The sequence below is a fragment of the Hyaena hyaena genome, unplaced genomic scaffold (assembly GCF_003009895.1).
Source record: "Hyaena hyaena isolate Hyena2069 unplaced genomic scaffold, ASM300989v1 scaffold_808, whole genome shotgun sequence".
NCBI lineage: Eukaryota > Metazoa > Chordata > Mammalia > Carnivora > Hyaenidae > Hyaena > Hyaena hyaena.
In genome coordinates this window covers 133,407-147,764 of record NW_024081437.1, presented here as the reverse complement: position 1 = coordinate 147,764, position 14,358 = coordinate 133,407, and the positions used below count along the sequence as shown (strand labels likewise).

The following is a 14,358-nucleotide window of genomic DNA, read 5'->3' as shown; positions in this document are numbered from 1 at the left end:
TGAGCGTGGGAAACAAGAGACAGAGCCCAGCGCAGGGAGCTGGACGCTCAAGCCTCACTTACGTCCCACGCGCAAGGCGCCTCTGCATCCTCCAGAGAAGCCGACCAAGGCAGGAGCGCCCTCTCCTGGAGAAGTCTCGTCCGGACGCCTCCTCCGCCCAGACCGCTAGCACAAGCGAAGCGAGCAAGGCGGCCACGGAGAGCCAGGCCACGCCCGCCCGCGCCCCGCCCCTTCACCGAGGCCGGCCTCCTGGGTGGGGCCGCGGCGCGCGTGGAGCGGCGGCCCAATGAGGGCGCGGGGATGGGGGGGGCGGGCGCAGGCAGGAGGGCGGGACGGGCGCAGCGCTTTGGGTGTGATTGGCGGCTGGGCCAGCCTTTGAGTCTGAGGCGGAGGCGGAGCGCGACTCAGAGCGCGAAACATGGCTGGGCTAGGTGCGGGCGGCGACTGCGGCTGCTACCGGGACGAAGGTGAAGACGACGTGCTCAAGGCGGCCGTGGAGGTGTTCGGGAAGCTAAAGGTGCCGTGGACCTGGGGAACCACCTGGGACAGCGGCGGCCGGGCGGCGGGGAGGGCAGGGCCTACAGCGGAAGTCGGTGGCGCGACGCGCACCACCCGGGTGTTAGCTCCGGGCTTCGGCCTGTGTCCCGCTGCAGGGGTGGCTGTGGGGCACCTGTCTCCGCATCTTGGGCCTTCATGCTTGCCTTCTTTGTGGTCCGTGCCTGGTAGTTCGGGCTGGCGCCACGCGAGTGCTGCTCCTTAACTTGTGCTGCAGGAATTCTGCGGGACCTGGCTGGGCGCACGAAGCAGATGCAGACGCGGGGAGGGCACGGGCCCTGGCCTCAAGGGGGAGACGGACGGGCGCGGGCCGTGCCACCCTGTCGAGTGGGCGTCAGGTGCCGGTGGCGGCTGTAGTAAGGAGACCCGCCCCGCCAGGTCCGACCGCCGACCGGGGTCCCGCATGCCCTGCTTCTGCTCCGTCCCACACCTCGCCGGTCCCCGTCCCCTCCCCACCAGACCGGCGCTACAGGCCCTATCACTCGACTTTCCCTTGGGTCCCCTAGCCGGGACCACGGATCAGAATCTTGGAATCTCGTCAAAGCCCCAAGTTGCTACTAGGTTACACTGCTGTACCAGCGCGGAGGGGGCGTACTTGAGGACGCGGGGTGGCAAGTGGGCTGAGAATGAGGGGGATTGAACTCTGGGCAAGACGGAAGGACAGTGGGAGGGACGGCCGCTGCTGGCCGGGCGCCCGCGGCGGAGGGGGTGGGGAGCGCGTGTGCTCACCTGCCTGGTGTGAGGGAAGGTGCGTGGAGAGCATGAGCGCCGAAGTGCATCTCACGCCTTCGGCCATACCTCCTAAAGCTTCCTGGTTTTCCCTTTCCTTTCTTAGGACCTCAATTGCCCGGTGCTGGAGGGTCTTTATATCACAGAACCCAAAACCATTCAGGAACTGCTGTGCAGTCCCTCGAAGTACCGCTTGGAAATCCTGGAGTGGATGTGTATTCGGTAATGTCTTCGTTTCTTCCTGCCAGTCCCTGGGGTATACCCGGTGCCACTCAGCTCACGTGGGGAAGGACTGGGGGGTGTATCTTTACAAGCAGTGGTGCTCCCAGAGGACTCCACGCCCTAGCCCTGAACATCTTGAGAACAGCTGTTTGGGAAAGAAGTGCCAGCCGCGAAAGTCGTGCTCCAATTTGCCTTTGGAAGTGCTGCCCCCACCCCCACGCCAGGGCTCTAGCTGGGCCATTTGCTGCCCTGCTAAAGTGCTGCGTGGTGCTTGTGAGTGTTCTCGCTCTACTTTTTCAGAGTTGGCAAGGCCTCCGTCCTTTCATTCTCAGACTGGAGTTGTGAACTGCCTTACGTCTCTCCACTGAGGAGGTACAACCAGGGCCGAGACCCTGTTTCCCAGTCCTTCAGGTCAAAGTGTGCCCTGGTGTGTGTGCCTGGCACTGTGCAGGGGAAGCAAAGCCTGCCCAGATGGCAAGGGGAAAGATCCAGAAAGTCTTAAGGGATGTCTCTTCCTTAGGAGCAACAGCCCCTGAGCTGAGCATCTGTCTTAAGGCTGCAGTGCAGAAAGCTTGGCCAAGCGTCATGGAGCACAGCCTCCTGTGCTGTTGCCCATGACCCCACGGCCCTCTGTGGAGCGGCCATGGTTGGTCCGGGAGTCCCTCAGGCGGCCAGGTGTGGGCTAAGGAAGATGCCTGGCCAGGTGCCTGGTACTGGAGCACCCACCTGGTGCACCTGCCAGGACACAGGATGTCAGCAGGCCTGGCCCTGGGTTGGGTGTCCTACGAATGGCTGGGAGGGGGATGAGGCATTTTCATGTTTGAGCCTCTGCATTTCCAGAAGCCTGTCCTGTCCTCCAGGCCACAAAGCACTTTCATAACCTTTTCTCTCCCTCCTGGAAATACCCTTCGGTCTCTCTGCATGTTACACATTCCCTTACATGGCCTTCAGAGACCCAGCTCACACGTCCCATTCCTTTTAAAGTAGCTTCCAGGGGCGCCTGGGTGGCTAGTCACTCGAGCATCCAGCTCTTGATTTCAGCCCTGTTCATGATCCCAGGGTTGTGGGATCGAGCCCCATGTCTGGCTCCACACTGAGCATGGAGCCTGCCTGAGGGTCTCCCCCCTCCCTTCCCTCTCCATCTGCCTCTCTCCCCTCCTCACACGCTCTCTCTCTAACGTAAAGAAAACAAACAAACAAAACTCTCCAGCTTCCAGGGCAAAACATATCTGTCTTTCCCCTGGACACCCACCACCTTTGTAACCTACCACTGTCAGAGCGCTCAGCCCGGGAATTCTGTCTTGGCCTGCTGCCCTGCAGGCTCCGCAAAGCACTGGGAGCTGCTGGAGGGCAGGTAGCAGGCAGGACTGCTGTGTCAGCCCCAGGCTGCAGCATGGTCCGTCACCCCCCTGTGTCCTTCCTGGCGCCTCTGGCTCAGATGGATGTCCTCAAGGAGCTAGGGCTCTCATGCTGCAAAGGGCTCAGGCATGCACCCCAGTCTTGGGCACATCTCTGTGTTCTGAATGTTATGGATGTTGGCACGGAGGAGGTGGCATTTGATCTGGGAGGCGATAGGTAGTGGTGGGTGCTCATTTCAGCAGGGGTGAGGAGCTGACGTGTGGGAGGGATAGCTGGGCAGCAGTGCTCGGAATGGCAGCTTGGGGAGGCTCATGCAGAGCCTTGCAAGGCACGTGAGGGCCTTTGTATCTTATGTTCCAGGCAGGGCAAGCATGGAGCCACGTACTGAAGTTGGCATTTTCAGCAAGGTGACTCGGGGGTTCTGTGGTGGGTGAATTTGGAGGGGAGAGGCTGGAGGCAGGGAGACCAATATGGAGGCTGTTGTAACAGCCCTAGGATGGCAGGAGGCTGGCTTGGAATGACAGATGGCTCACGTGACAGTCACTGCCAGCCGTGGAAGGACCAGCGTGTGGTCCAGGAATCCAGGAGGAGAGGGTCTCGAGTATTCTCCCAGAAGGAGGGAGGCCGTAGCCATGTCTTGGAGAGGCTCTCGTGGATGGAGCCCAGATCTGCCTGGCCCAGTCTGATGCTGGGGACGGGGTCACGCTGCTGCCCAGAGAGGGATGTGTTGGGAGTGTATGGGTACATTCCTGAAGTGCTTTTAGTACTTTGATAAATACAAGAAGCTGAATTCTCTGAAGGAGTAGCCCGGGAACGTACAATTGCTTCTTAAGATTGCAACCTGGCAAAAGCACCCTAGGCCTTTCAAGGGCTCGAAAAGAGGATCAAAGAGATTTCAGTTTCTCCCACACTTCACGTTGGCTTTCTTTGCACATGGCTTCCCCGGTTCAGCTCTTGCCTACGGCCGCTTTGTTCGCCCCACTCCGGGCGGAACCTGGGAGCTGTAGCCAGCGTCGGCCCTGGGGCTTGACGTGCTGGCTCTGGCCGGCCCATGTGCCAAGCTGGCCCTCAGCGCGGGGCGGAACAGGGCCACCGGGCCCCCCGCGTTGCTGAATTCAGGGCGCCTGGGTTTCCTTGGCTCCTCGAGAGCTCTACTTTTCAAGGCCTTGAGTGCCATTCGTTTCTGTCCTGCTCCCTGCTGCCTCACGAAAATCAACTTTAATGAAAGCCCTTTCCGAGTGAGGTTGCTTAGGCTTTTGTGGATTTGTTCTTTAGTGTGTTGAAGTGGTTTGCTGTGGTCCGGCCTGATGGATTGCTGAGTGCTCTCCGCTCCTTGGCGCCTTATGAGTGGGAGCGTCGCCCAGCAGCCAGGCCCAGGGCCCAGCCTCCTAGCATTTCACAGGGCGGGGGCTCCTTCTTCTGCTCCTTCTGCCCCATCCCTTTTTGGCAGAAAAGTTGGCTGCCTCAGTGAGTCTTGAAGGCAGGCACTATGGCTGAGGCCCCCTCTCTGCTGTCGTCCTGCGGCGTGGGGCCCAGGACCTCAGGTTCAGCATGGCCATACCAGCTCCCAGGGCCCCGGTATTGTCAGGGCAGGTGTGGCCTGGGATGCAGGCATTCATTCGCAGGCATGGCCCCAGGGATGGAGAAGTGAGCCCGCTCCGTGCAACGGCTGCCGTGCCCTTTTCTACCATGCAAAGTCAGCAGATCTCTAGGGCTGGCAGGCCACCACACCATGATGGCAGAGTGGGTCCCGGCCCCTGCTGTCCTGTGGAAAGAGCCACGTCATCTTTCTCTGGGAAGGGCCAGCCCTGAGCCAACTCCTGAGGCTCCCTGGCAGGCAGGTGTTAGTCTCAGCAGCCTGAGTGATGTCCTTGCGGCCTCAGTGCTGCACTAGGCCTGGAGGTAGGGGTTGGGGGTGCGGCGTTCAGAATGTCCCGCCCTCATGGAGGAGACCCGGTGGTGGGCCCTGAGCTCTGTGTTCCTTATGACACCTGCCAGGGGATTGTAGCCCTTACTGCCTTTGGACGTGGTCTGTGTCTGGAAATGGTTTTGCCCATCAGCTCGGTTTCTAAGGCAAGACGCTCATGAGTAGCCGCTGTCCCATGTGTCTATCTGGTATTGTCAAGGCTGGGGCTCTCTGCTGGACCTAGGCGGGCAGCTGGGATTGCTGTCTCCCAACCCAGGAGGCTGGGGCTATGACCCCAGAGCCCATGACACAAGGAGTCCCCAAATGGTTTAAAGCTGTGAACTGGAGTAGCATAATCTCCTGCCGATTTAAGGTTTTCAAAAAGGAGAAAGCATCCTTCTGTTGAAAGAGGTAAGCATGGGCATTTACTAATGGCAGATTATTCCATGGCAAGAGGCTCTGGTTATTCATTGGTTAATGCACACCGGCTGCCTTTTCTGTGCTGGCTGCCTTGGCATTAGAGCCCAGATGTATGAAATGGAAAGCCGGCTCCTGGCCTCAGTGGGCCTGCGGTCTGGGAGGTGGGAGCTCAATGGGAGGACAGTCCCCAGCTCCTGCTGAGATGGAGGGATGCCAGGGTGTCTGTGGGCCTGGCCCTCCCCCTGCTTCCCTGGGGAGTTGATGTCAACCGTGGGCTGCTCACCATTTGAGCCAGAGCCAGCGTGCCTGGGCCAGGCGGGAAGAAGCGCTCCACGCTGAGAAGAGCGGACGCACGTGTGCGCATAGCCACGTGAGGGGACACCCAGGCAGGGCTTCAAGGACGCCCAGGCAGGAAGGACCTTGGTGGATGTCCTTCAAATGAACCTCCAGCATGGTTGAAAGAAAAGCCATCCCCTTGGTTCCTTCTGAGAAAGAGCTTCAAGCTCTGAGGAATTCAGGAGTTTCCTCTTGGGCGGTCATTTTGTTTATTGTGAGAATTTAAATTTCTGTATTCAAATCCACATTTCTGAGGTACACTTTCAGAAATATTTTGTATTTTTCCCCCCTGGTAATTTATGGAAGTGAAATTCACATCACATAAAACCATCCATTTCAAAGTGAACATTTTAGTGGTATTTAGCACATGCACAAGTAATTCACTTCTTTAGAGCATGTGCGGGGAGATCTCATGAGGAGTCTCTGTAGCCCGGTCAGGACTGACTGGTTTGGCCTTTTCCCTGCAGGGTCTGCCCCTCCTGGCAGGAGAAGTTCAGCACACTACAGGGGGCCCCAGTCGAGGTGAAGATCCAAGGTGAGTTTGCATTACAGGACTTCGGAGTTGTCGCTGGATTCTGGGCACTTCTGAGCTTGTGCATGGCGTCCTTAGCAAGCTGGAGTGAATTTCCCGTTGGACTGCTGTTTACTTCTGGCCGGTGCACAGCCTGGAGATCTTGCCAGAGCCTTCTAGAATCAGGGCACCCAGGGCACACTCTGTGCATAGGCAAGGGACCGGTTCTTGCCGATGCCACTGGTGGTTCCGCCCCTGTCTTGCTGCCCGGTGCAGCTCTCCGTGGGGCTTGTCTTGTAACTGCTTCTTTTTGATTCTTTGTTGGCAGAAATTACCAGGTTCTTAATCTGGTAGTGAACGTTAGGTAAAAGGGGGCTAAGGTACAGTCCTCACAGTACCTCAGTGGTGTCTCTGAAGGTCAGATTTTCGTGGGCCTGCATTTGGCCCATCTCCTCCAGAGTGGGCGACCTGGACCCTGAAGCCCCAGTGCAGGCCCAGGCTGTCACTGCCAAATTAATTATGTAGGGACACTTGTCCCCTAGGCTGAAATGGACCAGAAGAATAGGGTGTTGTGTCTTGGAGCACGCAGGACCGGCCTGGGCTGCACAGAAGTGCTGCCCTGTCCCCGGTGTCTTATGTCTGGCACTTTCTAACCGATGGGACCACGTCAAGGCCAGGTGAGCCTGGCCATCCGACTGCATCTGAATTCTTTCGCACATGCCCACACTCGGGTACTAACCACGCCCTTAAGTCCAGCCAAAGCCTCCACCTCGCCATTGCCAGCCTTAGTTTCCTCTTCTGCAGAGCTGGGGTGACAGCTTCAGCCTCGCCCACTCGTAGAAGTGTCAGGACAGGTGGTAGGACATGAGTGCTTGTCACAGGGTATAATTCTCCAAAGAGGATTTGGACAATTCATGAATTCGTTTGACCCGTATTTGTGGTGTCTCCCACGCACCTGGCATCGTTTTAGGTGCTGGCTGCAGCAGCAAATGGAGCTGCTCACACGGCACTTATGTGCCAGCCGGCAGACACAGGTGACAGGTGGAGGCAGCAAAGTTCTGTGCTGCCTGCTGGGAAGTGCCATAAACCAAGCCAGGTGAGGGCAAAGCAGTGGTGAAGGGGGCTACTGCGGATATAAGATAGTTGGGGAAAGCCTCTCTCTCTCTTTCTCTCTCTCTCTCTCTCAAAATATTTATTTACTTATGTTGAGAGAGAGAGAAAGAGTGAGTCTGAGCAGGGGAGGGGCAGAAAAAGAGAGGGAGAGAATCCCAACCAGGCTCCACGCAGTCAGTGTGGCAATGGGGCTCCATCTCACAAACCGTGAGATCATGATCTAAGCGGAAATCTTGGGTCGGATGCTTAACCGACTGAGCCCCCCCCCCCCAGGGTGTCCAAAGCCTCTTTTTTAAACACAGACTTGCAGGAAGGGAGGAGGCGAGCCAGGCAGATCTGAGGAAGAATAGTGTTCAGGGTAAGAGAACAGCAAGTGCAAAGGGCCTGAGGTAGGCTTGTGTGTGCCTTGCATGTGTGAGAAGCAGCAAGGAGGCCGGAGTGGCTGCTGCAGAGTGCAGAGCAAGGGAAGACTGGTGGGGTGAGGGCAGAGAGGCAACAGGGCCAGATCAGGCTAGGTCTGTGGGCCATGGAACGACAGCTTTTATTCTGAGGAAAGCTGTGGCCTGACTTACGCTTAAAGCTATGCTTTATAAGGGGCCTTACAGCTACTGAGCTGAGAACAGGAGGCCTGGGCAGAGGCTGGGAGACCCCGGGAAGGCTGTTGTAGTGCTGCAGGCAAGACACTGGCGGGAGGAGCACTGGAGGTAGAGTGCTGGCCAGTCCTGGATTTATCACGAAGGGAGGGTTGGGCAGACTCACGAAGACTTGGACGTGGCCTCCCTCCGCAGGGCACGAGGGTTTGGGGTTAAGGGGTGTGGGTAGAGTGGGCATGCCTGGGGGCGTATAACTGGTATTTGGACTGTGTTTCCAGGGTTACTAATGCTTTCACATGGATGCTCTGCTTGTTTCTTGCACGAAACCTTCCGAAGCAGATGCCAGAGTTAGGCCTGTTGTACAACTGAGCCATGTGGGGGTAGGAGATGGGCCTTGCTTATGAAGGAGTAAGGGCACAGCCACAGGGCTCGGTCAGCGGTTCAGAGCTGGCAGTGGCCCCAGGCTTTCTAGCTCCAAGTCCCGGCCTTTCTCTCTATACCAGATGGTTGCTCAGGAAATGCCCAGGGCACCGTGTAAGATGTGGCTGGGGACCATGCAGTGACTCAGTTTCCCAGTCTGTAAAATGGAGCTGAAGTCCAGCTCCTAGAGTTCCAGCAAGGTGAAAGGAAGTGATGATGATAAAGGCCTGTAGGAAATTGACACATGTGAGCCAAGGTTCCTTTTGCTTTGGCCAGGCAAGTTCTCTGAAAGCGTGGCATACAGAGACTTTGGAAGGTTCCCTGACCTCTCTGTCAGCTCCTTGGGTGGCCGGCTGGCTTCTCCTAGAAGCAAGAATACCTTATTTGGTTCACATCAGATGTGACTCCCTATTTTCAGCCCAGGAAACTGATGCAGGTCACACAGCCAGAGGCATTCCTGGGCATGCTGCCCTCCCCACCTCCCTGTCCACCCAGGCCTTCCGGGCCCAGCTGGAGCGGGAGCACTCTCCCCGGAGTGGCGCTCGGCATGCTGAGTGTCGGTGTGCCCCTGAGCGCACGGCGTCCCCTCCTGCCTGGGTGGGCGTCTGCAGTAATGGGGTCCTTGTGTTCTGACAGAGATGGTGAGACTAGGCCAGGAGCTGATGCTGTGTGGACTGGATGACCAGGACCTCCTAAAGGTAAGAGAGGGTCCTCTCTGTCCCCACAGGCTGGGAGCCTCAGTGAGGCTGGGTTAGGCGTGGGACGGGTTTCTTCCCTCTGGCCTTTGCTCCTCAGGCCGGGGAGCGAGCATCCCCAGCCACTGTTCCTAAGCCCCCTGGGGCAGGAATCTGTAGGATTCCCTTGCAGAGACCCCAGCCACCCCTAGGGCTAAGGGGGGTGGGGAGGCAACTGAGGAGGCCCGAGGCAGATCTCTGGTTATGGTGACTGAAGGGACAGAGCACATCCTGTCCTTGGTCAGTGACTTCATGTACACTGGCACTGTGGTAGGTACTTTATATGTGCCAGTAGCACACTCGCCCTTGGCAGTAGGTACTTGTCTTAGCCCCATTTCACAGGGGAAGTGTCAGACAGCTTGCTCTCGGTCACCCAGGAACAGAGCCTGACCTCAAACTCAGGCCCCTGGTCCAAGCCCATGCACTTTCCCTGACTCACTGCCCCCCTCCCCCACCTGCCACCACCTTCTATATAGAGGTGGCCCTAATCCACACCCACATCAGTCAAAGGAACCCTACCCCTACCCTTAAAATCTTGTCAAACTTTTGAAATAATTATTTTCACATTTTGGCTCTGAAATAATAATATGAATGTCAGTGTATATGTGTGTAACTGAAGACATGTTTTCAATTCTCCTGGGGTCTATAGCTAGGAGTGGCATCGATAGGTCAGTGTAGCAATTGTACCTTTAACTGTTTGAGGAACGTTGTACCAAACTGTTTTCCAAAGTGACTGCACCATTTGACACGCCCACCAGCGGTGTGTCAGGGTCCCACTTTCTCCACATACTCACCAACTTCTGTTCATCTTTTTGAGTCCAGTCATCCTGGTGTGTGGGAAGGGCTCTCCCGTCGTGGTTGCGATTTGCATTTCCCTGGTGGCTAATCAGGGTGAGCATCTTCTTCTGGGCTTATTGGCCATTTGTAGATCTTCTCTGGAGAACTATCTATATTCAGTTCTTTTGCCCACTTGTTAGTTGGATTGTCTTTTATTGAGTTGTAAGAATCCTTTATATATTCTGGATACAAGCTGTGTCACGTATTTGATTTACAAATATTTTCTCCCATTCTGTGCATTGTCTCTTTACTTTCCTGAATCGTACTCTGGAGCACAAAAGCTTCTAGTCTTGATGCAGTCCAATTTATTTATTTTTTTCTTTTGTTGCTTGTCCTTTTGGCATTATAGCTAACAATTCGTTGCCAAATCCAAAGTCATGAAGATGGATACTTCTCTTTTCTTCTAAGAGTTAAAAAAAATTTCTTTTTAGTGAGAGAGAGAGAGAGAGAGAGCGGGGGAGAGGGGCAGAGGGAGAGAGAGAATCTTAAGCAGTGTGGAGCCTGATGCGGGGCTTGATCCCAGGACCCTGGAAATCAAGGGACCTGAACTGAAATCAAGGGTTGATGTTCAACCAACTGAGTCACCCAGGCGCTCCTCTTCTAAGAGTTTTGTAGTTTTTAGTTCTTACGTTTAGGTCTTGGATCTATTTTGAGTTAGTTATGGTGTGAGGTATGTGTCCAACTTCATTCTTTTACATGTGACTGTTTCGTTTTCCCAGCACCATTTATTGAAAAGACCATTCCTACCTCACTGAATTGTCTTAGCGTCCTTGATGAAAACCAGTTAACTGTAAATGTGAAGGGTTATTTCTGGATTCTCCATTCTGTTCCATTGATCTATGTCTGTCCTTATGCCACACTGTCTTGATTAGTGTACCTTCCTAGTAAGTTGTAACGTGTGAATCCTTCAGTTTTGCTCTTTTTAAAGATAGGTTTGGCTTTTATTAGCAATTCCATTGAATTTCCACATGAATTTTAGAATTGAATTTCCACATGAATTTTAGATTAAGCTTGTCAATGTCTGCAAAAATGCCAAGTGGAATTTTGATGGAGTTTGTATTAAATCTGTGGATCATTTTGGGGAGTGTTGCCATCAACACGCAAGTCTTTCTATTCATAAACATGGACTGTCTCTCCGTTTATTTAGGTTTTCTTTAATTAAAAAATGTTTTCAATGTTTTATTATTTATTTTTGAGAGAGAGAGAGACAGAGAGAGAGGGGGAGGGAGAGAGAGAGAGAGACAGTGTGAGCAGGGGAGGGTCAGAGAGAAAGGGAGATACAGAATCTGAAGCAGGCTCTAGGCTCTGGGCTGTCAGCACAGAGCCTTATGTGGGGCTTGAAGTCCTAAACCATGAGATAAAGACCTAAGCTGAAGTGGGACGCTTAACTGACTGAGCCACCCAGGTGCCCATATTTAGGTTTTCTTTAATTCCTTTCAAAGCTGTTTTGTAGCTTCCAGTGTATATATCTCAATTTGTTCCCAAGTATTTTATTCTTTATGATGCTATTATAAATGGAATTGTTTTCTTAATTTCATTTTTGTATTACTTACTGCTAGTGTGTAGAAATACAATTGATTTTTTTGCATATTGCTCTTGTACTCTGCCACATTGCCAAGCTTGTTTGTTAGCCCTAATGGTTTTTTAGTGGATTCCCTTAGGATTTTTTACATATAAGATCATGTCATCTGCAAATAGAGATGGTTTTATGTTTGCCTTTTCAATTAGTGGGTTTTTTGTTTCTTTTTCTTACCTAATTGCCCTGGCTAGCACTTCCAGTACAGTGTTGAATAGAAGTGGCAAGAGTGGGCATCCTTGCCTTGTACATGATTTAGGAGGAAAGCATTTGATCTTCACCACTGAGTATGATGTTAACTGTGAATTTTTCACAGATGCCCTTTTCAGGTTGAGGATGCTCCCTTCTCTTCCTAGTGGTTAAGTGCTTTTATCAGGAAAGGGTGTTGAATTTTTGTAAATGCTTTCTCCGCATTACTGAGTGGATTATGTGATGTTCCAAGTTTCCTTCTGGTATCCTTTCACCTCTGTCTGAATGATGGCCTTTAGCAATTCTTTTTTATTTTTTAATGTTTATTTATTTTTGAGAGAGAGAGAGAGAGAGAGAGAGAGAAGCAAGAGAGAAGGAGACACAGAATGGGAAGCAGGCTCCAGGCTCTGAGCTGTCAGCACAGAGCCCCACGCGGGGCTCAAGCTCACAAAGCTGTGAGATCTTGACCTGAGCCGGAATCAGTCAGATGCTCAAATGACTGAGCCCCCCATGCGCCCCTAGCAATTCTTTTGGAAGTGGTCTGCTGGGTCCAAATTCTCTTAAGAGTTGCCCTGTATTCTTGGTGGATACTGGTTACTGGGTTGGTAGTATCCACTTCTCCACAAGTTCCAGTGGGAAATCTGCAGTCATTTCAATAATTTTTCTCCTATGGGTCATGCATTGTTTTCCACTTGCTGCTTTAAAACTTTTTTCCCCTCTTTATCATTAGTCTAGCAATTTGTGCGTTTGCGGGAGTATTTCTTTGGCTTTCCTGTTTGGATTCGTTCAGTTTCTCAAATCTGTAAATTTGTGTCTTTTTCCAAGTTTGTCAAGTTTTCAGCTATTATTCCTTCAAATACTGTGTCTCCCTTCTGTATGGGCCTCCTACGACACACATATTAGACCTTTTATTATTGTATCATAAGTCCATGATACCCTGAAATGGTTTTCAGACTTTTTTTCTCCTCTGTTGCTCACACTGAATAGTTTCTGTGAATCTGTTTTCAAGTTCACTGACTCTTGCCTCTGTCCCCTACATTCTGCTGTTGTGTTCATCAGTGAGTTTTTTTTATTCCAGTTATTCTTATTTTCCAGCTCTAAAAAAGATACTTCTTGGGTTTTGTTTTTTTGTTTGTTTCCTTTTTAATTCTTTCTTGGGGGTGCCTGGAAGGCTTAGTTGGTTAAGGTCTGAATTTGGCTCAGGTCATGATCTCATGGTTTATGAGTTCAAGCTTGCATTGGGCTGTGTGCTGATGGTGTGGACCCTGCTTGGGATTCTCTGCCCCGACCCCCACCGCTCCGCCCCTTCCTTGCTCATGCTTGATTTCTATCTCAAAATAAATTTAAGCAGTATTAAAAATTTTGGTTCTTTGCAGATGTTTTCTGTTTTAACTTCTGTTTCAAGAGAGCTCATAATTCCTTATCTAGCATTTTTATGACTGCTTTAAATTTGTCAGGTAATTCCAGCATCTGTGTGCCATCTTGTGATTGGTGTCTCTTCACTGTCTTTTCTCGTGCAAGTTGAGATTTTCATGGTTTTCTTGATGTGCCAAATAATTTTGGATTGCATCTTGGACACTTTGCCTATGACTTTGACTCCGGGCCTTGTTAAATTTTATGAATAATGTTGATATTTGTGTTGTAGCAGGCACTTGACCTGGTTAGACGTCAGCTGCACGTTCTGCCTCCTTCTCTGGCCTGTGCTTCCAGAGTTGGCCCGGTTTCCACAGCCTTTGAGCTACTGTTCGGGCCCTTCCTGCATGTGCGCCACCCTTCGGCCAGCCTGGGATCTGGGTGCTGGTCTCTCCCCTGGTCAGGATGCTCATAGAGGTCAGATCTGCCCCTGCATGGGTGGGGGTGAGCCCAGGCATTCATAAGCAGATTTATGGGGTCACTTTCTCCACTCTGTCATTCCCTGTCATCTCTTTGATACTATCCGGTTCCTGGGGGAAGGGCTCTCCTTTGCCGCCCTGCAGCCATAAGCCTCCCACTTCTGTGGCTGCACCACAGTCCACAGTGGCAGGAGGACAGAGAGGAAGAAGCGGTAACAGGGTTTGTCCCCCTCCCCCATAGCTGCGCTGAATGGAGAGGAAGATTCCCTGCTCTCAGAGTCCTAGCTTCTACAGTTTTCTTTTAGCGGCCACCTTTGTTGCTGTGGCCACTGCTGCCATGTTATTGCCTGGGGTCTGGGATCACAGAGCAGAGGGAGAGAACAAAGGCTGGAGATCTCCCCTACTCTCTCTGACTGTTAGGGGTTTCCTTTTCTGGAGTTCTCTGTACCGTTATGCTCCCTTCTGGGTTCAAGCTGGGCTGAGCGCAGCTCCAGAGAGACCACAGGAGAGAACATGCTAGATCATCACCAGTCTCAATGGTAACCTAGGATTCTGGCATGCCTCCTTCACGTGCCTGCTGATACTTGCTCTCGCGAGACTATAGACACCTGCCACATGCATTCTGTCCCGCTCTGAGAGGGGAGCATTTACTGGGAGAGGAAGCTGGCCCCTCATCTTACCTGGAACTATAATGCCTCCCTTCCTTTTTATCTTTAAAGATTTTTTCATTGTGGTAAAATGCATAGAGCATAAGATTTACCAGTTTAACCATTAAAAAATTTTCCCAGCAAGCTCTGAAGAGTTCTATTCTTTTTTATTCTTATTTTTATTTTTTAATGTTTTTATTTATTTCTAGGAGAGAGAGAGAGAGCATGAGCAGGGGAGGGTCAGAGAGAGAGGGAGTCACAGACTCTGAAACAGGCTCCAGGCTCCGAGCTGGCAGTCAGCACAGAGCCCTATGCGGGGCTCTAACCCACGAACCTCGAGATCATGACCTTATCGAAAGTCGGACGCTTAACCGACTAA

The 14,358-nt window shown here is 52.6% G+C and overlaps 1 protein-coding gene across 2 annotated transcripts in view; it reads left to right on the top strand.

Annotated features, from left to right (window-relative positions):
• The first annotated feature begins 418 nt into the window (after positions 1-418).
• Positions 419-14,358, top strand: part of LOC120221729 (three prime repair exonuclease 2) — a 29,148-nt gene continuing 15,208 nt past the window's right edge. Inside the window, exons 1-4 of one of the 2 annotated variants that reach the window (XM_039219290.1) lie at positions 419-517; positions 1,391-1,506; positions 5,995-6,062; positions 8,801-8,862. In XM_039219290.1, coding sequence (XP_039075221.1) covers positions 419-517; positions 1,391-1,506; positions 5,995-6,062; positions 8,801-8,862 — 345 coding nt within the window. Of the gene's footprint in view, positions 518-1,390; positions 1,507-5,994; positions 6,063-8,800; positions 8,863-14,358 lie in introns of those variants that run through there. The other variant, XM_039219289.1, reaches the window with a different exon arrangement.